This window comes from Aquarana catesbeiana, linkage group LG08, assembly GCF_042186555.1.
Source record: "Aquarana catesbeiana isolate 2022-GZ linkage group LG08, ASM4218655v1, whole genome shotgun sequence".
Taxonomy (NCBI): Eukaryota; Metazoa; Chordata; class Amphibia; order Anura; family Ranidae; genus Aquarana; species Aquarana catesbeiana.
Window position 1 is genome coordinate 6,533,807 of NC_133331.1, and position 25,722 is coordinate 6,559,528.

Genomic DNA, 25,722 nt, shown 5'->3' on the forward strand with positions numbered 1-25,722 from the left:
AAGGTTCTCTAACGAACCTCTGATGGCTTCACAGAACAGCTGTATTTTATAGGGAGATTAAATTACACACAGGTAGACTTCATTTTTCTAATTGGGTGACTTCTGAAAGCAATTGGTTCCACTAAATTTTAGCTAGGGGTGTCAGAGTAAAGGGGACTGAATACAAATGCGCGCCCCCCCGCCCCCCCCCCCCCCCCCACTTTTCACAGATTTATTTGTATCGTTTTCCTTCCACTTCACATTTATGTGCCACTTTTTGTGTTGGTCTATCACATAAAATCCCAATAAAATACATTTACGTTTTTGGTTCTAACATGACAAAATGTGGAAAATTTCAAGGGGTGTGAATACTTTTTCAAGGCACTGTATGCTGTACACCTGTTGTTAATACAGTATTTTAAACGCCTGCGTGCATAAAGTGTAGGTCTTGCCATCATGGCCGGTGCTTGACTATTGCGCACCCTAGGCAAGACTAACATAACACCCCCCCCCCTGCCTGCCCAGAAGGCAGGTGGTGGTCGTGGTCGTCTTGCCTAGGGCGCTGGTTGCTGATTTGTCAGAGCGGACTCACCAGGGCAGCAGAACTTCTCCTCCTCCTCCTCCTCCTCCTCCATCCTTTAGACATGGTGCCCACTTCTCCTGCCACCCTAGCTGTCCTCCGAGTCCCAGGATCCGGCTCCGTGTCGCCCTCCTCGCAGACTGAGCTGCTTTGATGGATTTCCTCCACAGGGCTGCTGCTTTCTCTGGATTGGCCAGCAGAGAGTCGGCCGGCGCCCCAGCCCTGTTTAGGGTTGGCGGTCTTCAGCCCCTCGTGTTCCCCGTGCCAGGCTAGTATGGAAGTCAGCGGCCATGGCTGCACACCCTAGGCAGCGGTGTGTCCTGGGCGTCTGCCTAGTTCACCTAGCGGCAGCGCCAGCCCTACTTGCCGTCAGGATCTGAAACTTTTAAAAAAAATTTTATTTAGGCTTAATATCGCTGTAAAGTATGGGTTCTAGTGACGGGGGCTCTTAGACTAGTCCTGTAGTCGTGTATGTATATATACCGGTGTAGAGCTGGTAGATTTTCAATCTACTGCTTATAGGTAAATTTAGTGGGTTATCTGTTCATACATAGGCAGATTTTCCTCTGTTCCAGCTTGACTGAGTTGCATGTAATTTCACACTGTGCCTGTGGGTGTCGTTGTCACCATGGGTCGGTGTTGGAAAGGCAACACGTTGAAGTGTATGAGTGCTCCTCTGTCCCGGAGACAACTCGGTGGAGGTGGTCCTTCGAGTTGCATTCTGGGAGAGGGTATTTATGGGACAGACGCCATGTTTTAGGGGTTCTTTCGTTCCACCTGCTGGCCCTCCTGGCCGACAGGTATGTGCTAGGAGTTCTACCGCGTGGTCCTCCGACCGGGAGGCCCACGTTGCTACAGCGTGTGGGTGGGCCCAGAAGCTTGTCTGGGGCCTACCACAGCGGCAGAAGAATGGTCCTGGGCTGTCTATCCTGAGTGAAGAAGCTGGACAACCGAGGTGATCCCAGGGGAGGACCCGTCATGGAAGGATCATGCAGAGTGCTGGTCTGGAGAGGGGCCTGGTGACTCGGTTGGAGGACGTATCCCAAAGTTAACCTACCGCATAGTACTGCCGGGTCGGCTTAAAGGTTCTAGTGCTGTTTGCTGTCCATCGTAAACCATTACATCCTGTGGCAGAGGATCGTACGGGTTTCTATTCCATTCAAGTCTGTGGCAGAGACTTTTGTTCGTGCTGCGTACTGGCTGCTAGGTTAGTGAGAGAAACTTATCCAGGAGGGCAAAGATTCAACTCTAAAAGAGTACCTTCACCTACAAGATTCCAATTACTAATACTACACTACTACTTCCTCCAGTTATGTTTATTAAAGCATTGGAAAAGATACTCCAGTGTCCGGTGCCTACATTGTCTGGGATTTAACTCAACGGGACCCTAGACCCGGTTCTGGTGAAATTGAGGTAATGAAGGTGACGGTAACGGCCCGCTTTAAACCAGCAGCTCCACTGAGAGTTATTGCTACACCGGTGTATGTGTATATATATATATATATATATATATATATATATATATATATATATATATATATATATATATATATACTTTTTTAGTGTCGCTGCTAGATGGGATTTGATGAAAAAGATGAAACCTTCAGAGATGTAGGAAGTGCTCAGCTAGACGGACAATTTTCGGGGTTGGCGTGTCTTTCAGACGGTGCAGAGATGGAATTACACTGTTAGAGGATGGAGAAGATTGGGCTTAATCTGCCCAGAAGATAGAGAAATCAATAGAGAGTCTGTTATTTTTTTTTCTTTCTAATAGGATCTCGATGTCTGTCTGGCACCAGAAAGAAATTCCTAAAAAGGGGCTTCCAAGCGCAGTGGATTAATTCCCAGATTACAGCCAGATAATTGGATTTACAAATGGTTGCCGAGGCGCTCACCTGCGGCTCGGCGTATCATTGTCCAATTGTAATGGCATTTAATGAAATTTAGCTTGTGCCGGAGGAAAGACTATATCTCCTCCAGTAGAGGAGACGTTTTCTCTTTTATCCTGGAGGAGACATTAGCCGTATTGTATTCTCGTGTCACCGGGACATTTTTTGCCTCTGTGCTTAATGGCTGACCATCGATGGTTGGACTTCCCGTAAAAGAGTGACAGAAGATGATGGGTCTGCCCATCGCCTCAGCAGTTTAGTTTGCATTATGTTACTTCAATATACAATGATGAGTTCTCTACAAGAGTGAATTGTAGGGTCAGGACTGGAAATGAGAGGAAACCGTGGAAGGTACATTGTATCTCTTTAGCCGATTCTTTAACCACTTGAAGACCGGGCATATTCTGGCACTTTTTGTTTACATTTGAAAATTCATTTTGTTGTTTTTTTCTCTAGAAAATTATGTAGAACCCCCCATAGATATAATATAATTAATATATATTATATTATGTAATATATCATTTTTTTTTTTGTTTTTTTCGCTAGAAAATTATTTAGAAACCCCCCCCCCATAGATATATCATATAATATATAATATGTATAATATACTATTATATAATATAATATTTATATAATATATATTTTATTATGTAATATAATAATATATCATTTTTTATTTTTTTTAAAGCAGAGACCCTAGAGAATAAATTGGTGGGTTTCGCAATTTTTATATGACACGGTATTTGCGCAGCGGTTTTCCAATGTCGTTTTTTTTAAAGGAAAAACCTTTTTTTTTTTTTTTTTTTTATTTTGATGCAAAAAAAAAAAACAAACAATTTTAATTTTTTTTGTAAAATATGAAAGACGATGTCAGGCAGAGTAAACAGATACCAAACATGTCAATCTTTTTTTAACCACTTCCGCCCCAGAATTTGCCCCCTTCCTGACCAGGCCATTTTTTTTGCGATCCGGCACTGCATCGCTTTAGCTGACAATTGCGCGGTCGTGCGACGCTGTACCCAAACAAAATTTATGTCCTTTTTTGCCCACAAATAGAGCTTTCTTTTGGTGGTATTTGATCACCTCTGCGGTTTTTTATTTTTTGCGCTATAACAAAATGAGACGACAATTTGGCAAAAAGAAACACAATATTTTGTACTCTTTGCTATATAAATATCAAAAAAATAATTAATTTATTCATCAGTTTAGGCCAATATGTATTCTTCTACATATTTTTGGTAAAAATCGCAGTAAGCGTATATTGATTGGTTTGCGCAAAAGTTATTGCGTCTACAAAATGCGGAATATATTTATGGCATTTTTATTATTTTTTTTTTACTAGTAATGGCGGTGATCTGCGACGTTGCTGCGCACAGATCGGACACTTTTTTTTTTTTTTTTTCTTTTTTTTTGGGACCATTGACATTTTTTACAGCAATCGGAGCTATAAAAATGCACTGATTACTGTGTAAATGTCACTGGCAGGGAAGGGGTTAACACTAGGGGGCGATCAAGGGGTTAAATGTGTTCCCTCAGTGTGTGTTCTAACTGTGGGGGGGGATGGGACTGACTGGGAGAGGGGACATTTCGCTGTTCCTAAATACTAGGAATGCACAATCTGTCTCTACCCCTCTGACAGAACCGGGATTTGTGTGTATACACAGCACACAGATCCCGGTTCTGGCTCTGTCAGGAGCGATCACGGGTGCGCCGGCAGGCATCGCGGCTGCTGGGCACGCGCATCGGCTCCTAAGTGACACCGTAGGCGTGCCCCCATACGCCTTTTTAAAGCGGCCGCCGTAGAACTTCGGCAATTCGTGCAGGGGGAGCCAAACAGCGACGGGCGGACGGCAAGTGGTAAATTGTGCACGACGCACATTGGCGTCAAACGACGTCGATTTTACCATCTATTAGAGCTGCACGATTAATCGTTAAGAATGGAGATCGCGAATCTTATCAAAGCATTTTCCCGATTCTATGCAGAGTTCTCTGCTCAAGTCGACAGTTGTCAAACCCCCCCCCACAAAAAAAAAAAAAAAACAGGCGGTCTGCCAAGTTTCACAACATTCCTCAGCTGCTTAACTAACCATAAACATTTGTAACTTTGTGTTCTTTAGATCAAAGGAATGAACTTCGGTCTGCAAATGAAGGAAGTTTAACCGCTTAATGACCAAACCTTTTTCTGACACTTGTTGGTTTCAAGTAAAAATCATTATTTTTTTTTTTTGCTAGAAAATTACTTAGAACCCCCAAACATATATATGGCAGAGACCCTAGAGAATAAAATGGTGGTTGTTGCATTATTTTAGGTCACACGGTATTCGCACAGCGGTCTTTCAAATGCTATTTTTTTGGGAAAAAAAATGCACTTTAATGAATTAAAAAAAAAACGAAACCCTGTCAGATTTGGGTTTTTACCTGTATTGAACGCCGTGTTTTCTGTCTGTTGCCCGGGGCGGGTTCAGTGTGATAAACGGCGTTTTGGCTGCGTCTAAGGGCGGGGTTCAAAGCGCACACACAAAACCCGCCCTTCAAGACTTCCACAACCCGGAACCCGCAATAGCGAGGAAGAATCTGACAATTGCGTTCTCCCTCGGTGCTTGCTTAGCAGATCATCCAGTAATGCCTCCGCCGCTCTGCGCGTGTTGACATCATGTCAGCTGGAGTCACGTTGGTCCCATCGGAGGCATTTTTCGGCGGGGGGGGGGGCCATTTCTCGATGGAACACCAGTAAACCGGAAGTGATATCATGCCGTCACTTCCGGTTACCATAGCGACTACCCGATCAAATCTGACCGCAGCTTTTTTTTTTATTTTTGGGGTCTCCGACTAACTGGCGGATGTGTCGGCTAGTAGGTTCAGGTCTCCCGGTGGGATGGGAGAGCCTGAGAGAGATGCGAGAAAGGAGGGCGTCGCCTCATGTCGCTTAATAACCGGAGCGGCTGATTGGCAGTACCGGGGTGATGCCTGCAACTGCATATCATCCCGCTACAAACCCCTGGAGGTCAAATGATGTAGTTAATAACTACATTATATATGATTACAGCGGAACCTTGGATTACGAGCATAATCCGTTCCAGGAGAATGCTTGTAATCCAAAGCACTCGCATATCAAAGCGAGTTTCCCCCATAGAAGTCAATGTAAACGAAGATAATTCGTTACGTGTTGACTTCTATTGCATGCAATACCGCATGCGGCCAGAGGTGGGGGGGGGGCACCGGAGAGCCTCGGAAATACTCGGACAGCTCGGCTGAACTTGGAAACCCTTGGAAAGGCTCGGAAACACTCAGGAACTGAGTATTTCCGTGTGTCAGCGGCGCCCCCGCACCTCTGGCCAAATGCGGTACTGCACACCCCATTCAACACTCGCAAACCAGGATTTAAAAAAAAAAAGGTTGCTCGTCTTTCTAACCGCGTTACTCGTTAACCAAGGTTTCACTGTATTTTGTTTTGTTTTTTTTTTATGCAAGGTGTCGCAACTTACTTGCATGCTACTTTTTGTCTTTAGTCCCGCCCTTAATCTTTGCTCCCACCTCCCTGTTTGCAGGTGGCTCCTTTCCCATGCAGGGTCCTATGGGGCACTCATGCATGGTGATGCCCTGTACAAGCACCTGGAGCTGGCTGGATAGGTTGCGCATGCATGGTACACCTGGCATCTTAGGACATACTGATATTGCAAGGGGGGGGGGGGGGTCGGTATAAAGAGGTTGTAAACTTCCCTCTAATGTTTGTACATTTGTAGGCTTACCTAATAAGTACTGTAAATATCTCCTAAACGTGCGCCGTTTAGGCGGTATTTACTGTATACTGCGCCGATGATGTCAAAGGCCACCTGCGCTCTGAAGGAACAGCCACCCGTGCCGTTTCTTCGGAGCTCGGTGCCGTGACCAGCGCCTCCTTTTGCGGGAGTGACGTCGCCCGGCTCCGGCCAGTCACAGAGCAGGAGTCCGCAGCTCCCATTAAGGCAGAAGGGCGAAGATGGATGCGGCCTCCAGTGAGGACAACGTGGGGTTCGTTTGCAGGTAAGTGCCACAGCATGTGCTAGTATGCAATGCATACTAGCACATTATGCCTTTATTTTGCAGGGAAGGGAAGAGTTTACTTCCTCGAAGTGTAGTACATTTCCGGTGACTCCACCACAACCAGGGATGATGTTTGAGGTCTTTATGACCCACTTTGTATTTACCATGAAAGTAAAAATTCCACAAAATAAACAGTTGCCCTCACGGGGGGGGGGGGGTTCCACCATCACTTCACATACAGATGAAACTGACATTCGCCTTGCAGCTCGCTCTTGCAGCACCGCTGCTCAACACTTCAACACTCAAGTTTAAATCTTTTGGTTGGTCCCTCAGATTGGTTCACCGTACCCTGGAATCCCTGAACCTTTCTCATGCATCCTTTGCCTATCACAGACCCACGGCAGAGATCCTCTTGTCTCCTAGATAGACTCCTAACGACCCCAAGGCCCTTCATTATAAGGGCTGTGCACACACACACCCTGCTGGTCTCCAGCAGGATCTGGACACAGGATCAGAAGCTTCATTCTTCCCAAGGTTCTTTGAAGCCTCCAAACCCCAGAACTCAATCCGGTCAGACCCAGACAAGGGATAAGATGCTTCGTCCTTCCCAAGGCTCTTTGAAGTCTTCAAACTCCAGAGCCCAATATGTTAAGACCTGGGCACAGAATCAAAGTGTTTGTCCCTCCAACGCTTTTTGAAGGCTCTGAACGCCAAAACCCAGTCTGGTAAGCCCTGGACACAGGATCAGAGGCTCTGTCCCTTCCTCCCAAGGCTCTTTGAAGCCTCCGAAACCCCAGAACCCAATCCAGTCAGACCCAGACACAGAATCAGAGGCTTCTTCCTTCCAAGGTTCTTTGAAGTCTCCAAATTCCAGAACCAAATTTAAGACCTGGACACAGGATCAAAGGGTTTGTCCCTCCCAAGGCCTTTTGAAGGCTCTGAACTCTAGAACCTAACCTGGTAAAACCCAGATACGGGATCAGAGGCTCCGTCCCTCCTAAGGCTCTTTGAAGCCTCCAAACTCCAGAGCCCATTCTGAGAATTATGATACCCAGAGAAAGCTGTGAAACCAACTTTCCCTACTTGGCACAGACCCTCTGGAGCCCCCTCACACTGCATTTGGGAGAACCCTGTGTTTTTGTACCTATTTTTACATAGGGCCTTGCACTGTCACAATATGTACAGATTGGTGTCAGGGGGACTTTCAAAAAAGTGAATAAAGGGGTTGTAAAGTGTTTTTTTTTTAAATAACATATCCCCCAGTGGTGCTCCTGGCTCCTCCTCTTCTCGAGTGCCCCCACAGAGAACCACATTCCATGGGGGCACTCGTGCGGCTGCGCTCCCGATTCCTGATGCTGCATCCATTGACACAGACAGCAGGACTCGGCCCCCCGACTCCCCGTGTCACTGGATTTGATTGACCGCAGTAGGAGCCAATGGCTCCTGCTGCTATCAATTTATCCAATGAGGACCTGAGACAGTGGCTGGAGAGCTGCTGGAAAGTTGGGGTTCAGGTAAGACAAAGGGGGGGCTCTGGGGAACAGCTGCAGCACAGGAGGTTTTTCACCTTTTAATGCATTTAGGGTGAAAAACCTTGAGGGATTACAACCCCTTTAACGGACGTTTCAGGGAAGTGGTGCCCAGGAACCCAAATCGCTGTGGCGGTGAGGATAATAATTGTGAAGGTCTCTCGGGTTCTTCTTCAAAAACCTTAATTCCCACTGTTCAGCTGCTTTTTACAATTTTTCTATGACCAGAAATGTGAGGTTTTAGGAATATTTTTTTAATCTGTCAAAATTTTTCCCTAATATAATAAAGGTTCTGGGACTTTGGGCCCAAGTAGCGATTAAAATATTTCCTAAACGGTTGAATCCAGAGATTTGGATAGGTCTGTTGTCTAAAGCAGACAATGGGTTGATCAGATTGGTTGGATTCCTCATTAAACCGGCACACCTTCCAGATGAATCTATGAAAGTGGTAGGACTTGGGACTCTAATTGGACAAGGGAGGGAGGGGGCTGGTGACTCTGAAATAGAAGGGGGGCTGGGAACTCTAATGTGAAAGTGGTAGCACCGAGGACTCTGGTGGAGGGGGGGGGGGGGGGCTGAGGACTCTAATGTGAAGGGGAAGGAGACTGGGTCTTTGATTTGAAAGGGAGAATTGAGGACTCTATTGTTAATGGGGGACTTTGATGTGAAGAGGATGGGGCTTCTGTTTTAATGGCTGGAACCCCATTTAGAGTAGGGTGTCTTTACATTTTTTTAAATATTTTTTTATAATTTTAAAGGGTGTCTTTACTCAATAAAGGTTCTGATATGCTGCTGTGGGGGAAGATGCAGTTCTTTGTGTTTATTTAAGACTCCCAATAAATAAAAGTATACCTGAACATTTCGATATTCGGTCCATCATATGACGTCTTCCTTTTTTATTTGTTTTGTTTCAAGATGTTGCTTCCCATCACTTCTGATAGATTTATTGTACCCCCCCCCCCCTTTGCTAGGGTCAGTTACTGCTGCCCATTGCCAAGTTGGCATCAATAAGCACAGACTGGATGTTTGTCTATTTTTATATACTTCGCCATTAATTTTTATTACCAGAAGAGATCCCGGCGCCGCAGGTCTTGTTTACTTTTAGGCTGGCGATTCCCTGGCATTCATAAACAGCCCGAGTACATACAACCTCAATGGCAGGATGGAATCAGGACAAGAGGACCCCCCCCCCCCTCCTCCGGAGCATTTCTTCAGGAGGCTGGCAGGGGGTGCTCGTGTCCCAGAACACCAAAGGCGACCAAGGGATGGAGGATGACTTGTAGAGATAGAAATGTGAAAATGTGATGAACCTTAATCGAGAAAAACAGTCTGGTAGAAGAATTGTGTGTATGTATATGTATATGTGTAATATATATGACAGTAGCTCACAAAAGTAAGTACATCCCTCACATTTTTGTAAATATTTTCTTCTATCTTTTCATGTGACAACACTGAAGAAATGACACTTGTCTACAATGTAAAGTAGTGAGTGTACAGCTTGTATAACAGTGTAAATTTGCTGTCCCCTCAAAATAACTGCAACACACAGCCATTAATGTCTAAACCGCTGGCAACAAAAGTGAGTCCACCCCTAAGTGAAAATGTCCAAATTGGGCCCGATTGCCCATTTTCCCTCCCCGGTGTCATGTGACTCGTTAGTGTTACAAGGTCTCAGGTGTGAATGGGGAGCAGGAGTGTTAAATTTGTTATCTCTCTCTCTCTCATACTGGTCACTGGAAGTTCAATATGGCACCTCATGGCAAAGAACTCTGAGGATCTGAAAAAAAGAATAGTTGCTCTACATAAAGATGGTCTAGGCTATAAGAAGATCGCCAAGACCCTGAAACTGATCTGCAGCATGGTGGCCAAGACCATACAGCGGTATAACAGGACAGGTTCCACTCAGAACAGGCCATGCCATGGTCCACCAAAGAAGTTGAGGTCACGTGCTCAGCGTCATATCCAGAGGTTGTCCTTGGGAAATAGACGTATGAGTGCTGCCAGCATTGCTGCAGAGGTTGTAGGGGTGGGGGGTCAGCCTGTCAGTGCTCAGACCATACGCCGCACACTGCATCACATTGGTCTGCATGGCTGTCATCCCAGAAGGAAGCCTCTACTAAGATGATACACAAGAAAGTCCGCAAACAGTTTGCTGAAGACAAGTAGACTAAGGACATGGATTACTGGAACCATGTCCTGTGGTCTGATGAGACCAAGATAAGCGTATTTGGTTCAGATGGTGACAAGCGTGTGTGGGGGCACCCAGGTGAGGAGGGACAAAGACAAGTGTGTCTTGCCTACAGTCAAGCATGGTGGTGGGAGTGTCATGGTCTGGGGCTGCATGAGTGCTGCCGGCACTGGGGGGCTACAGATCATTGAGGGAACCCATGAATGCCAACATGTACTGTGACATACTGAAGCAGAGCATGATCCCCTCCCTTCAGAGACTGGACCGCAGGGCAGTATTCCAACATGATAACCACCCCAAACACACCTCCAAGACCACCACTGCCTTGCTAAGGAAGCTGAGGATAAAGGTGATGGACTGACCAAGCATGTCTCCAGACCTAAACCCTATTGAGCATCTGTGGGACCTCCTCAAACGGAAGGTGGAGGAGCGCAAGGTCTCTAACATCCACCAGCTCTGTGATGTCATCATGGAGGAGGGGAAGAGAACTCCAGTGGCAACCTGTGAAGCTCTGGTGACCTCCATGCCCAAGAGGGTTAAGATGGTGCTGGAAAATAATGGTGGCCACACAAAATATTGACACTTTGGGCCCAATTTGGAGATTTTCACTTAGGGGTGTACTCACTTTTTGTTGCCAGCGGTTTAGACATTAATGGCTGTGTGTTGAGTTATTTTGAGGGGACAGCAAATTTACACTGTTATACAAGCTGTACACTCACTACTTTACATTGTAGCAAAGTGTCATTTCTTCAGTGTTGTCACATGAAAAGTTATAATAAAATATTTACAAAAATGTGGGGGGTGTACTCACTTTTGTGAGATACTGTATGTGCACATCGCCACTTTTCTAGGTAAATATATTGGTAAAGGTACTATTGGCATATTGGGGAGTACTTTTGGCTTCTTTCCATAGCTAAAACATTGTTAACTGGTGGATGAAGACATTCCAGATAATGGCCATGGGTGTCAGGTGTGCGCAGAATCCTGTTACTGCTAATACTAAGTTTACTAGAATAGGCTTTCTTCACCAGGGTTCCGCTGAATCCTAAGGTTCCTCCAGAGGCTACTGTGGATTCCCTGAGCGATGACTGATTTGTCTCCCACCTAAATATATAAGCGGTTTGTTCCTCCTCTTTCCATGTTATGCTACAGCGCTTTCTGATGAAGATTCCACACTTTGAGCATTTACCAATTAAGGAGATTGGAGATACAAACCTTATTTTATTCGTGCTTATGGTGAGTTTATTACCATAGGGGAGAGAAGTCCACGTGGCGTGGCGGTGACGGAATTTAAAGATTTCACCTGTCCTATTATCACCTCCACCTGAGTTGGATACATGTTACATCGTTCATCTTTCGATCTTCTAGGCTTTGCGCACATTGAACTATTTTTGTATGTTGTGCCTATTTTGCTCCTTTAGTAGGTGCATGTTACACCATTCAGCTTTATGAACTGTGTTTTAATGCATATTGAACACAATGCGTTTAGTACTGAGAAAGCGCTGTTAGTGCTAGAATGATTATATCTTTTTATATCTTTTTTGCATATTGTATAGATGCTGTAGTTTTAAATAACTTTTATTCTATTTTCATTATATACCTTGTGTTATACTCCAGTAATGGTGAACCTCGGGAACCCCAGATGTTTTGGAACTACGTTTCCCATGGTGCGGAGTGCAAGAGCATCATGGGAAATGTAGTTCCAAAACATCTGGGGTGCAGAGGTTCGCCATCACGGTTATACGGAGTGATGTCATCACTGAGTCGCTGTGATTCTCTCTGTAATGCAGGCAGATCGTGACTGGTGGGAGGAGCCGGCAGGGTTCTGTACAGAGCTTCCCGAAACCATCACATCACCCTGCCCCTCCAGTAGTCCCCTCTAAGGCCCTGTTCACACCTGAGCGTTTTGTAGCTTGAAGCCTGAAGCTACAAAACACTGGAGGGGAAAAAAAAATCAATGATCCTCTATGGAGATGGTTCACGTCTCCACTACAAAACGCCTGAAGCCAGAAGCTAAAAAACGCCTGAAGCTCAAACAAGTTCTGGAACCTTTTTTTTTTTTTTTTTTTTTAGGCAGATTTGGGCATTTTTCTACTTTTTACATTAGTGACTTTTTGCCCTGCACAAAATCGCGGTAAAAAAATGCAGCTAAAACGCGGTAAAATCGCGCGATTTTCTGCCTGAAAACGCTACGCTCGGGTGTGAATGGGGCCTTAAGCCCTCAGCCCTGATGCAGGCAGTGGGAGGAGTTATGCAAATATCAAAATGCCTTGATTGGGTGGGTGTCACTCTGGAGCCATGGGCGTTCCTAGGCAGGCCGTATTTGCATATAGACTGCCCTCCTGTGACACCGGGCCTCCGTGATTGAACTGAAATCTAATTAGTGAAAGGGGCGGGGCCAGAGACAGTCAGGCTTGGGGGGGGGGGGGGGGGGGGTGTGCCATAGGATGCTGGGCGTCCTCCAGCCAGGAAATGAGGTGGGGCTCTGTCTGACTTGCTGCAGCTTCTAATGCACATGGTGAGAAGCTCACAGTGTGCAGTGAAATCAGAGGAGGCCGTTTCAGCCCAGGAGAGGAGCCGGTAAAACTGTGCAAGACTGAAGGAGGAGGTCGGGGTTCCGCATTAAAACCCATAGAGTATACAAAGAGACAATCCGGAACATGGTGGAGTTTCAGTAACTGTAAGAAGAGCCGCGGTATTGGAGGAAACATTCGCCTCCTATTTTGTAGAATCCTCCATGCTCTGCATTGAGTCTATCCGAACGACGTGCGTGTGACCGCCGCCCCCCCCCCCCCCCCATCAGGGTCTGGTTAATGCTGAGTCGCAGAGCATCTTGCCCCAGGTAAGGAATGCCTGTGAAATTAAACGACCTTGCAAGGCGTCAGATTTTCCTGAATCAGCATTAATTTCACGCTGTGCGCAGCTTGAAATAAAACCGCCATTTGCCATTTCTCTCCGCAGAGTAACCCCCCCACCCCCCCCTCCCCCTCCAAAAATGCATAAAAAGCTAATTTCTCTTTATAGACGATCATTTGGCACTCGCTGTTTATGTGCGTAACAATCTGACAGCACAAAAAATGTTGATTTGCCGGAAAAGAATTCCGGCATTCTGTTGTGTTAAGCAGATCCATGTTGATATCTCTGTTTTTATAAATGTGCAAAAAATACTTCTAGACCAAAAAAAGGATCATTTTCAGAGTAAATGTGAGGGTTGGTATATTACAACTTTCTAATTGACACTTCTATACGATGTACTCTACTCCTAATGCAGTTAGGATTTTTTTTATATAGTAAAAATACACTCCTCATTTATTTTTGTGCTTGCTATATACTGCTGCAAGAGTTAAAACGCCCTGAAGTGGCAGCACATGGGAGAGTCGGAACGCTGCTTTTACACAATGCAGTGGCCCGGCTCTCTCCAGTCTCCCCCCTGCACACTGCTCTAGTCAACAGTCCTCATGCTTTCTTGCTATATACCGCTGCATGAGTTAAAACATCCTCTACTGGCAGCACATTGGAGAGTCGGACCACTGCTCTCACACACACACGATGCAGCGGTCTGACTTTCCAGTGAACTGACATGTACACTGCACTAGTCAACAGCCCTCATGCTCTCTTGCTGTATACTGCTGCAACAGTTAAAACACCTTAAAGTGGCAGCACATCTGAGAGTCGGACTGCTGCTCTTGCACACAATGGAGCAGCTTGATTCTCCTGTGAACTGACATGCTCCCCCTGCTCGCTGCTCTAGTCAACAGCCATGATGTTCTCTTGCTATATACTGCTGCAAGAGTTAAAACAACCTGAAGTGGTAGCACATCGGAGAGTCGGACCGCTCCTCTTAACATAATGCAGTGGCCTGACTCTCCAGTCTCCCCCTGCACACTACTCTAGTCAACAGCCCTCATGCTTTCTTGCTATATACCGCTGCATGAGTTAAAACATCCTCTACTGGTAGCACATTGGAGAGTCGGACCACTGCTCTTGCACACACGATGCAGCGGCCTGACTTTCCAGTGAACTGACATGCACAATGCATTAGTTAACAGCCCTCATGCTCTCTTGCTGTAAACTGCTGCAAGGGTGTTTTAACTGCTGCAACAGTTAAAACACCCTAAAGTGGCAGCACATCGGAGAGTCGGACTGCTGCTCTTACACACAATGGAGCAGCCTGATTCTCCTGTGAACCGACATGCTCCCCCTGCTCACTGCTCTAGTCAACAGCCATGATGTTCTCTTGCTATTTACTACTGCAAGAGTTAAAACACCCTGAAGTGACAGCACATCAGAGAGTCGGACTGCTGCTCTTACACAATGCAGAGGCCCGACTCTCCAGTCTTCCCCTGCACACTACTCTAGCCAACAGTCCTCATGTTCTCTTGCTATATACTCCTACCACCCAACTTTTTGCGATGGGAACAAGGGACACCTGTTGGCAAAAGTTTATAAGCATAAGACACACCCCCTGCCACACCCCCTTAAAGGAGAATTTATACAAAAAAAGGTTAAACCCATTTTTTTAACCACTATTATTCCTTTATATTGGCTTTTGGAATTTACCAATGCTGAATTTTAGAAACTGGATGAAAGGTTTATCACTGGGAAACACTTTTTTGAAACATAAAAAGTGCATTTTATATACAACTATATAGATCAGACCAAAATGAGGCAGAAGTGAGAAGGAGAGAGGAACTTTGTTCCAAATCAGGGACTGTCCCTTTCAACTCCTAGCTCTCAACTGTCCCTGATTTCAAACCCCCTGTAGTGGCAGCACATTGGAGAGTCAGACTGCTGCTCTTGACCTGACTTTCCAGTGAACCGACATAGCCCCCCCCCCCCCCTGCACACTGCACTAGTCAACAGCCCTCATGCTCTCTTGCTGGATACTGCTGCAAGAGTTAACATCCTGTACTGGCAACACATTACAGAGAGTCAAACCGCTGTTCTTTCACACAAAATGCAGAAGCCCGACTCTCCGGTGAACAGACATGCACCCCTGCACACTGCTGCAGTCGAGAGCACTCGTGCTTCCTTGCTATATGCTGCAGGTGTTAAAACATCCTGTACTGGCAGCACATCGGAGAGTCAGACTGCTGTTCATACACACAATGGAGCAGCCTGATTCCCCTGTGAACTGACATGCTCCCCCTGCACACTGCTCTAGTCAACAGCACTGTAGTGTATGGTGTGGGGCGTGGCATGTCAGACTACTGCTGGAGACCCAGGTCGGTGCATTGTATGTGATGTGATGCAGCGGTCTGACTCTCCTAGTGTTGTCAGTATGGGGGGGTGGTAGTTATTTTGTTCTCAGGTAATAGTACAAAAACACATAACTGGGTCTAATGAGTACAGTTAACCCCCCCCCAAAGAATAGAGAGCTCTACATGTACTAAAAAGGAACAGTTGAGACAGGACCAGTGATACCTGAGCACAGCCACTACCATAGATAAGGAGTCACATCCATAGGTACACATCCCAGTCCCCTAATGTAGGGTGGTAGGCTGTCCCATAAGTAGAGACCACGTTAATGCTGGCCATGCATGGCTCAGATTTTTGGCAAAATTCTCGGCTGGACAACAGTGACTGCAGCCAAACGGATACAGTTGATGTTTGCCTGCGACTGTCAGAATACTCTAGTCCCATAAGAAATAGATGTGAGACACTGGACTCAAATCTTTTAATTTCTCAAAGCAGAAGGTGTTGGTTGGACCCTGCCACAATGCGGGGGGCCCCTCTCAAAGGTTGGGGGACCTCCCAAACTGAGAAATGCAAATGAAATTGAGAAAAACCAGGGTGCCAGGTGGTCCTCTTAAGAGTCTATTTTACTTCTTGTGACAACAGGAAGATGAAATAAAATGTAGCGACATGTTTCGGGTGCTGACAATCCCCTTCATCAGGGCTCAAGCAAAAAAGTTGCTTTCTTGAGTACTCCCATCTAAAGACTCCCAGGGGGTTGTTCTCTATCGATTGTGATGAATGTGTGAAGAAAAACTGGACGCAGACTACACATATCCAGGGTTGTATGCCCATACATATACATAGGTTTATGCAAGCAGCAGCGGAAACCCAAGTACAGCTGCATACAGGCATTTATCACAGTGGCTGTGTGTGTGGCAACTGCATGTCCTGAACACAGATATCCATATTTATCATAGGTTAAAATGTGACAACAGGAAGATAAAATGTAGCAACATGTTTCGGGGGCTGACAGTCCCCTTCATCAGGGTTCAAACAAAGAAGTTGCTTCCTTGAGGATTTTCCTCTAAAGACTCCTGGGGAGCGTTCTAGATCGATGATGATGGTGATGAGGAATGATTCTGTAGCTCCTGCAGAAATTTTTTCTTAACACACATCTCATCTAAAGACTCCTGGGGAGTGTTCTATATCGATGATGATTGTGATGAATGTGTGTTAAGAAAACATTTCTGCAGGAGCTACAGAATCATTCCTAAACACCATTATCAATATAGATCACTCACCAGGAGTCTTTTTAGATGTGAGTTCTCAAGGAAGCAACTTCTTTGTTTGAACCCTGATGAAGCCCCCGAAACATGTTGCAAATTAAAAACAAGAGTGCCAATTGGTCACCTTTTAAAGAGTGCATTATATTTATTGTGACGACAGGAAGATAAAAGGTAGCAACACGTTTTGAATGCTGACAGTCCCCTTCATCAGGGCTCAAAGAAAGAAATTTCTTCTTTGAGGATTCTCATCTAAAGACTTCTGAGGATTGTTCTTTATCTATTGTGATGAATGGTGTGTTAAGAAAACATTTCTGCAGGAGCTACAGAATCATTCCTCATCACAATCATCATTGATCTAGAACGCTCCCCAGGAGTCTTTAGAGGAGAATCCTCAAGGAAGCAACTTCTTTGTTTGAGGCCTGATGAAGGGGACTGTCGGCCCCTGAAACATGTTGCTACATTTTATCTTCCTGTTGTCACATTTTTTTTTTAACCTATGCTAAATATGGACATCTGTGTTCAGGCTACGCAGCTGCGACTTACAGCCACTTATAGTAACGAATGCCTGTATGGAGCTGTACTCGGGTTTCCGCTGCGCCTTGCATAAACCTATGTACATGTACGGGCATACAACCCTGGATGCGTATGGTCTGGGTTCCGTTTTTACACATGCGTGGGTTAACCTAAGTAGCAGCATAAACCCATCTACAGATGGGGACTGGGCTCTACATGGCAGCTCTGTATTCCCCCGGCGTGGAAATCCGCCCACAATTTACATTGTACGCCAAAAACCACCCGTGTGCATGAGCCCTGGAGGCAGGCTGTTCGGTGCTCAAGCTCTCCACCAGTTCCTTCGCTCTGATTTTTCGGTGCTCCAATTCCGGCAAACCCTTTGCACCGCTTGTGGCTCGCTCTGACGAAAAAGCTGTGAACTTTCCTCCATCCAGCCATATAAATAGGATCTGTTCTGTCGCATTCATTTCCTTCCATTAGGTACATTTTTACCGGAGCCAACAATTGGACGTAATTGGTTTATTTGTGACTTTGCCGGGCTTACATGGCACTAATCTCCCGGCCTGTCAGATGCTGCGTGTAATCCGCCATTGTGCTGGGATGCTGCAGATTACTCCGTGGTTAATTCACCGAGCTATAAATACTTTGCTTTATGAAAGTGACCTTTAAGCCACGGCCAGCAGCGCCCTTCTTGTTTTGGTGGCACCCTGCAGGGACCGGCTTAGACGGGTGGGTGAGGACATGACGTGCTGTAGCAAAAAGGAACTCTGAGCAGATATAAAAGCTACAAATTAACCCTTCAATACCGGGCATTTTCACCCCCAATTTTCAGCGCTGTCACACTTTGATGTATGCAAAGCTTTCTCTGATTGGACGAGGTGGAGAGACAGGAGGGTGATGTCACAATCTCCACTTTGTCCAATCAGAGAATGTTGTGCATTCATTGAGAAAATGCAAAATGTTCTCTGGTGCTGGTCCTGAGCAAGTGACCTCCTGTGTTCATGATGCAGCAGTCAGCCGCTTGGAACAGGACCGTGAAACTGGTGGAGATCGGTGTAGTGGTGGTGGCGTAGTAGTGTAGTAGTGGTGGCGTAGTAGTGGTGCAGTAGTGGTGGCGTAGTAGCGGTGCAGTAGTGGTGGCGTAGTAGTGGTGGCATAGTATCGGTGTAGTAGCGGTGGCGTAGTAGCGGTGGCATAGTATCGGTGTAGTAGCGGTGTCATAGTAGCGGTGCAGTAGTGGTGGCGTAGTAGCGGTGCAGTAGTGGTAGTGTAGTTGTGGTGTAGTGCAGTAACGTTGTAGTCGTGGTAGTGTAGTTGTGGTGTAGTGGCGGTATAGTAGTGGTAGTGTAGCGGTGTAGTAGTGGTATAGTAGTGGTAGTGTAGTGGTGTAGTAGTGGTATAGGTGTGAGCAGCCTATTGCATTAGGGTGTGCACCCCTAAGCTCCAACACATATATGCGTTTGACATATTTACCGGCCTTTTCCCCGCTCTCCATCCTGAAATGATGAGAGGAAGGAGGAGCCAGGGAGCACACAGGGGGACCCGGACAACAGAAGAAAGAGGAACAGGGAAAGGAGGGATGGTGGGGGTGGCATATATTGGTACAGATCCCCCCCCTGTATTTTCCTCCTGTGGCAGCTGAATGTTGAGAGGGAGAGGAGGAGAAGCCTACTTTCAGCTGCTGCAGGAGGAAAATACAGATCGGATCCACTAAACTCCACCCCCGGCGCCTCTCCTGTCCAGGTTCTGAGGGTCAGCAAGGAAGGATTGCGGTTTACCTGTCACCTGCCAGTCATTTGGGGGTTGCCAACCACAGGATTAGGGTGTGCCCAGGCACACCTGGCACACCCCTTGCACACGCCTATGAATAGTGGTGGTGCAGTAACGGTGGTGTAGTGGCAGTGTAGTAGTGTTGTCTCTACAGTGATTTCCAGCTTCTAGAGGGACCCCACAGGTATGGTATATAATACATGCTTATATATCATTTACAGCTGATGTTTAAGTCTGGGAATTTTTTGCATAGTTACATTAATAAGAAGGAAAGTCATTAAATATTTTTCTGTACATCTTCACCAGGACGTAACGAACCATTAAAGAAAGAGCGACCGCGATGGAAGAGCGACTACCCCATGACGGACGGCCAGCTTCGCAGCAAACGGGACGAGTTCTGGGACACGGCGCCGGCCTTCGAGGGGCGAAAGGAGATCTGGGACGCACTGAAAGCGGCGGCCTACGCCGTGGAGGCCAACGACCATGAGCTGGCTCAGGCCATTGTGGATGGGGCCAGTATTACATTACCTCACGGTACGTGCATCGAGAAAATGATCTCTAAATACACAAAGTGTAAACCCTAAATATGAACTTCTCCTTTTTTCTCCACTTTGTTCTGTAATTGAAAGCACTTTATTATATTTGATCATTTAAAATTGTGAAAAAAATGAATCCCATATACAATTATCAACATCAACAAAAAAATAAATGTATAATAACATAATGCAACAATGTATCTGTATACTTTTGAGTGTAAAGATACATTGTTGCATAATGATACTATAAAAAGCGTTTTTGCTTACTCTGTTAACTCTGCTGCTGCTGCTGATTTTTTTTTATTTATTTTTTTATCAGGTAATTTTTTATCAACTGTTTTTTGTGTATACAAAAAAAAACACACCTAAGAATCAAAAGAGTTTCAAAAGGAGGAACATTTGATAACAAAACAAATTAAAGAAAATAAAACAAACAGTACAAAGCACCTCACAGACTCAATACATTTTTTATTTTATTTTTTATGTTTAAGATCACGTACAGATTTGTGTGTATACCACGGACACACATCAGTTAACTCCGGCATCATGCAATCCTCCCAAGATGATGATCAATTTATGGGCACATATTGACATGGGATTAGATGTACATGACGAGCGCTATGATTAGATTATCGCATGGTTAAGGAGTAGTGTTGGCGTTCTTTGGTGTGACAGAACACTCGTGCTTTTTTTTTTTTGCGCTTTATGCATGTTGAAATAAATGTGCAAGAAACCTGTAAGAAAAGGTGCCTGCGTCATTTTCAAAACCGCACCGCATCAAACTGCATGGCTCTGTCTTACACAAGGTGGCCCCAGTGGATGCTCGTTGGCCCCTGGGATGTATTTTCGTCCGCATCCGGGGTGGACGAGTAGTGTTGGCAGCCCTATTCTTGCAACCATCTGTATTCAACTATTCTTTACATGTTGTTCATACATGGCATACCCCTGCTTTTATCCCCTGAAGAAGTTTTTTCGAAACGCGTTGGGTTTTGTCCTGATGTCTCTACAAAATCGTACATGACAGGCATACTATTTTTTTTTTTAAATACATTATGGGCACACGGGGTTTTAATACTTAAAGCCATGTTTACAGTGGTGGCCCGTTCATACCCTAGACAAACAAAGATTTGGGGGGCACACCCTACAAAGTGCAAAAAAGATGGTGCAGCCATAAGACCATACAGACAAAAAAAAAAAAAATTACAACGCACACCATACAAAAATGATATTTAACACCTGCAAGGCTATTTAAAAACACCTGAGCATATTCAGAAAATATGGGGATTTAGTTACACCATATAGTGCCAAGCCCACTACTACTTTTTTTTTCTGTCCATACCCCACCCCCCCTAATCCATGCGCCTGGTCCCTAATCTACATGCAGGGCACTGGACGCATGGATTCACATTTTTTTTTTTTCTTTTTAGAAGCACATGATTAGAGCCAGAGGCTCTAAGGGTGGGCTCGGGGCGCAGAGCACTACTTCCTGAGCCCACCCAGTTGTGTGACAATAGCGAATAAATATTGGCTATGATCTTCCTGATTCTCCTCCCGGCCAATCAGGAAGTGGGTTCTGAGACCCGATTGACCAAGAGGAGAAGCGATCCTATTGACCGCCTGGAAGGAGGAGGGAGGGGACGCAGGGGAAGCCGCCGTAAAGCCGAGGAGGAGAAGACGCTCTTCCCGTGACCTAGGTGAGGTAGGTGCGGGTCTGGCAACTGACCAACCGGTGGGGGTGCCTGTGACCCGACCGACCGGTGGGGGTGGCATCGGGTGGATTGTTTGCCCCACCCAAAAAAAAAAAAATACCACCGGCCGCCACTGCATGTTTATGTAATACCATTGATATGGTATTATTATTTATACAGGGTTTATATTTTGCCCAGCGCTTTACAACATGATACTGGTACTATCATGGTACTGTTACCATACAATAAGATACAAAAAGGTTAAGAGGACAGTTCTCATAAGAGCTTGCAATCTAATAGGGTGGGCCAAGTGGTACAAAGGTTGTAACTGTGGGGGATGAGCTGAAGGAAGTGGTAAAAGATTAGTTGGAGGCGTGATGGGCTTCCCCAAAGAGATGAGTTTTTAGGGATCGCCTGAAGAATGGGTGCTCAATCTGTGGCCCTCCAGCTGTTCCGGAACTACAAGTCTCATGAGGCTTTCCAAGGCTGACAGTTACAAGCATGACTCCCAAAGGCAGAGGCATGATGGGACTTGTAGTTCTGCAACAGCTGGAGGGCCACAGGTTGAGCATCCATGGCCTAAAGGCAGCCAGAGTAGGACAGATTGAGGTAGAGAGTTCCAGAGGATGGGAGTGGCACTGGAGAATTGCTGGAGACGAGCATGGGAGGAGGAGACAAGGGACCATGAGAGCAGGAGGAATTGGGATGAGCAGAGAGGACGGTTTGGGTGATATTTGTAGATAAGAATGGTAATGAAGCTCAGGGCAGTGTTGTGGATGGCTTTGTATGTTAGTATTTTGAATTTAATTTGCTAGGCAATCAGAAGCCAGTTTGGGATTGGCAGAGAGGGATAGAGGACACTGAGCGAAGGCCAATGTAGGGATTGGCGGGTAGAGGGGTGGAGGACATTGAGTGGAGGCCAGTGTAGGGATTGGCAGGTAGAGGGATGGAGGACACTGAGTGGAGGCCAGTGTAGGGATTGGCGGAGAGGGGTGGAGGACACTGAGCAGAGGCCAGTGTTGGGATTGGCGGAGAGGGATGGAGGACACTGAGTGGAGGCCAGTGTAGGGATTGGCGGGTAGAGGGGTGGAGGACATTGAGTGAGTGGAGGCCAGTGTAGGGATTGGCAGGTAGAGGGATGGAGGACACTGAGTGGAGGCCAGTGTAGGGATTGGCGGGTAGAGGGGTGGAGGACACACAGCGATTGGTAAAGTAGATGAATCTGGCAGCAGCATTCATGATAAGCTGAAGAGGGTTAGCCTATGGAGGGTGGTGATAAATGGGGAGTACTCGGAATGGTCAGGGGTGGGTAGTGGGGTTCCCCAGGGTTCTGTGCTGGGACCAATCCTATTTAATTTGTTCATAAATGACCTGGAGGATGGGATAAACAGTTCAATCTCTGTATTTGCGGACGATACTAAGCTAAGCAGGGCAATAACTTCTCCGCAGGATGTGGAAACCTTGCAAAAAGATCTGAACAAATTAATGGGGGAGGGGCAACTACATGGCAAATGAGGTTCAATGTAGAAAAATGTAGAATAATGCATTTGGGTGCCAAAAATGTGAATGCAACTTACTCGCTAGGAGAACCTCTGGGGGAATCTAGGGTGGAAAAGGACCTGGGGGTCCTAGTAGATGATAGGCTCAGCAATGCCAAGCTGCTGCTAACAAAACAAACAGAATATTGGCATTAAAAAAGGGGATCAACTCCAGAGATAAAATGATAATTCTCCCGCTCTACATGACTCTGGTCCGGCCGCATCTTGCAGTAACGTTCTGGGCCCCAGCCTTCAGGAGGGATTTGCTGGGACTGAAGAGAGTCCAATGCCCAGGAGCCTGCATTCACTAGATCTGGTCTCCCCAGGAGCCTGCATTCACTATATCTGGTCTCCCCAGGAGCCTGCATTCACTATATCTGCTCTCCCACAGTACACAGAACATGGAAATGCAATAATTTTAGTAAATATAAACTGCTAAATGCCTTTTCTTGTCAGCACTATATAGCAATCTTGTGACTTCTATCAGTGTCTGGTTAAAGCTTGTAGGAGGAGTTTTTCATTCTCCCATGACTGTCCTATGAGGCTGCATGACCCCTGACCATCTGCCTGGACAGTGCTGATTGGCCCTATACTGATCACATGCACCCTCCCAAAAAGCAAAACAAAACAAATACATAAAAGCAATACACACTAAATTCAGCATGTGCAGAAGGTTACTATCAAAAGATGGATTGGGGACAGTGGGAGAAAGGGAGAATCAGAGAAGTCAGGATCAAAAAGCCCTTTTACACAATGCAGAGGATTAACCCTTTAGGTCCCACGGTAGGTATAACATGCATGCTTTACTGTTGTTGTTTTAGTAACACTTGAAGTCATCTGTTGGCTTCTACAGACTACTGCTATTCACTAGTATGTAGACAGTGCTCTGGAAGGCAAGAATTGTGGGGTGACACCTCATAGGCAAGAGGGTCAAAGACTTCCACGGCATAATTGATCCCAGGAAAATTCAGAAATAGGAGTTTTAAAGGTATTTGTTACGAGTAAGTAACAAATTGCATAATTATTCCCAAAAGGCATTCTGACCACTACTGAAAGAGGGGCATTCTTACCACTGATTCAATACCAATGGAGGGGCATTTGCTTAAAAGACACCCCCCCCCCCCCCCCCCAATGGCAACTCATTAGGATTTGCCCAACATTTGGGAATAAAAGTAACCCTTTGTTTGTTAATTTCAGGTTCTCTAACAGAATGCTACGATGAACTTGGAACCCGGTACCAGCTCCCAGTCTACTGCCTGGCTCCCCCAGTTAACCTGATCATGGAAAGAAGTGAAGATGATGGAACCGATGCCCCAGACCCGGCCCCGAATAACAGGCGGGAGTTCCAGCTGAAAGTCCGCCTTTCCACGGGAAAAGACGTTAAACTCAGTGCCAGCATGTCAGACACTATTGGCCAAATGAAGAAGCAGCTACATTCCGTGGAGGGCATTGAACCTTGTTGGCAAAGATGGTTCTTTTCCGGGAAACTTCTCACAGATCGGATTAAACTACAGGAGACTAAGATTCAGAAGGACTTTGTCATTCAAGTTATTGTTAACCAACCGGCAGAACATCAAAACTGACCAGGTTTAAAAAAAAACAAAAAATTGACCAAGAATTTATGACGATACACTGGAACATTTAGAAGACAAGCAAAGGCTGGCTGCTATGTCCTTCTTTCCTTTCTTGTCTGTCTTTTCGATGATGGCCACCTTGTAGGAACACATGGGTTTGCGATGGAGAGATGACCTCAGAGATCCTGAAATGCTGCACTATTTTTTTTTTTTTTTTAATTATTATTATCTTGGTTGCACAGACTGTTCACCTCATACAAAAAGATGTTTTATGCATGCTATTGGCCTGGATCCCAAGCTAGCATAGGACCAGGGGGTTGGGTATTTTGTATGATTGTCTGGGTTAACTCTTCCATTCAGCATAACGGCAGTGGTCCTCGTGTGTGAGTTGTTTTCAGCATTCAGTCCAAAGAAGGTGTATCTAAACCAGCGTTTCTCCACTCCAGTCCTCAAGCTGCCCCAACAGGTCATGTTTTCAGGATTTCCCTCAGATGAAACGGCTGTGGTAATTACCAAGGGATGAAACTGATCAAATAACCTGTGCAAAATAATAGAGAGCCTGAAAACATGACCTGTTGGGGTGCCTTGAGGACTGGAGTTGACAAACCCTGATCTAAACCCAAAACAAACATGTAACATGTAGTAGGTTAACCATTCTTAGATGTGGTGACTGCATTGGTGAAGACCATTTTTGGCAAGGAAGGAATATACTTGTCCTTACCAGAAATTCTACCTCCCTTGCCTTTAAAAAAAAAAAAAGCCTAACCTTGTCTTGTTAAACGTCTATTCCCAACAATCCATCATGCATTGAAGATGGGCAGACATGTTTGAAGTCCAGCCTGATTGACCACCATGGTCAAATTTTGCCAGGGACAGAAAACGCCTGTTAAGCTTACCAGAAATTTGATGTCCCTTCCTTTTGAAAAAGCCTAAAGAACCTTGTCTTTCTTGTGAAACCACTAGTCCCATTAATCCACCATTTAATGGGAATGAACAAAGACAGACATGTTTGAAGTCCAGACTGATTGACCACCACGGTCAAATTTTGCCAGGGACAGAAAACGCCTGTTAATCTTACCAGAAATTTGATGTCCCTTCCTTTTGAAAAAGCCTAAAGAACCTTGTCTTTCTTGTGAAACCACTAGTCCCATTAATCCACCATTTAATGGGGATGAAGAAAGGCAGACATGTTTGAAGTCCAGACTGATTGACCACCACGGTCAATTTTTTGGCAAGGGCGGGAATTACTTGTTAATCTTACCAGAAATTTGATGTCGTTCTTTGGAAAAAGCCCAAAGAACCTTGTCTGTCTTGTAAAACCACTAGTCCCATTAATTCATCATGTAATGGGGATGAACAAAGGCAGGCATGTTTGACCTGATTTGACCACCATGGCGTTATTCGCAGGGTTACCAGCTGAAAATTAAGGGAAAAAGCCAAAACATCTAAAG

General features: G+C 45.7%; 1 protein-coding gene across 1 annotated transcript in view; it reads left to right on the top strand.

Annotated features, from left to right (window-relative positions):
* The window catches only part of UBTD1 (ubiquitin domain containing 1), an 85,405-nt gene extending 60,993 nt beyond the window's left edge, over window positions 1-24,412 (top strand). The window contains exons 2-3 of the mRNA XM_073595457.1: window positions 19,242-19,469; window positions 23,895-24,412. Coding sequence (XP_073451558.1) covers window positions 19,242-19,469; window positions 23,895-24,280 — 614 coding nt within the window. The 3' untranslated portion in view covers window positions 24,281-24,412. The remainder of the gene's footprint in view (window positions 1-19,241; window positions 19,470-23,894) is intronic.
* The last annotated feature ends 1,310 nt before the right edge of the window (window positions 24,413-25,722 follow it).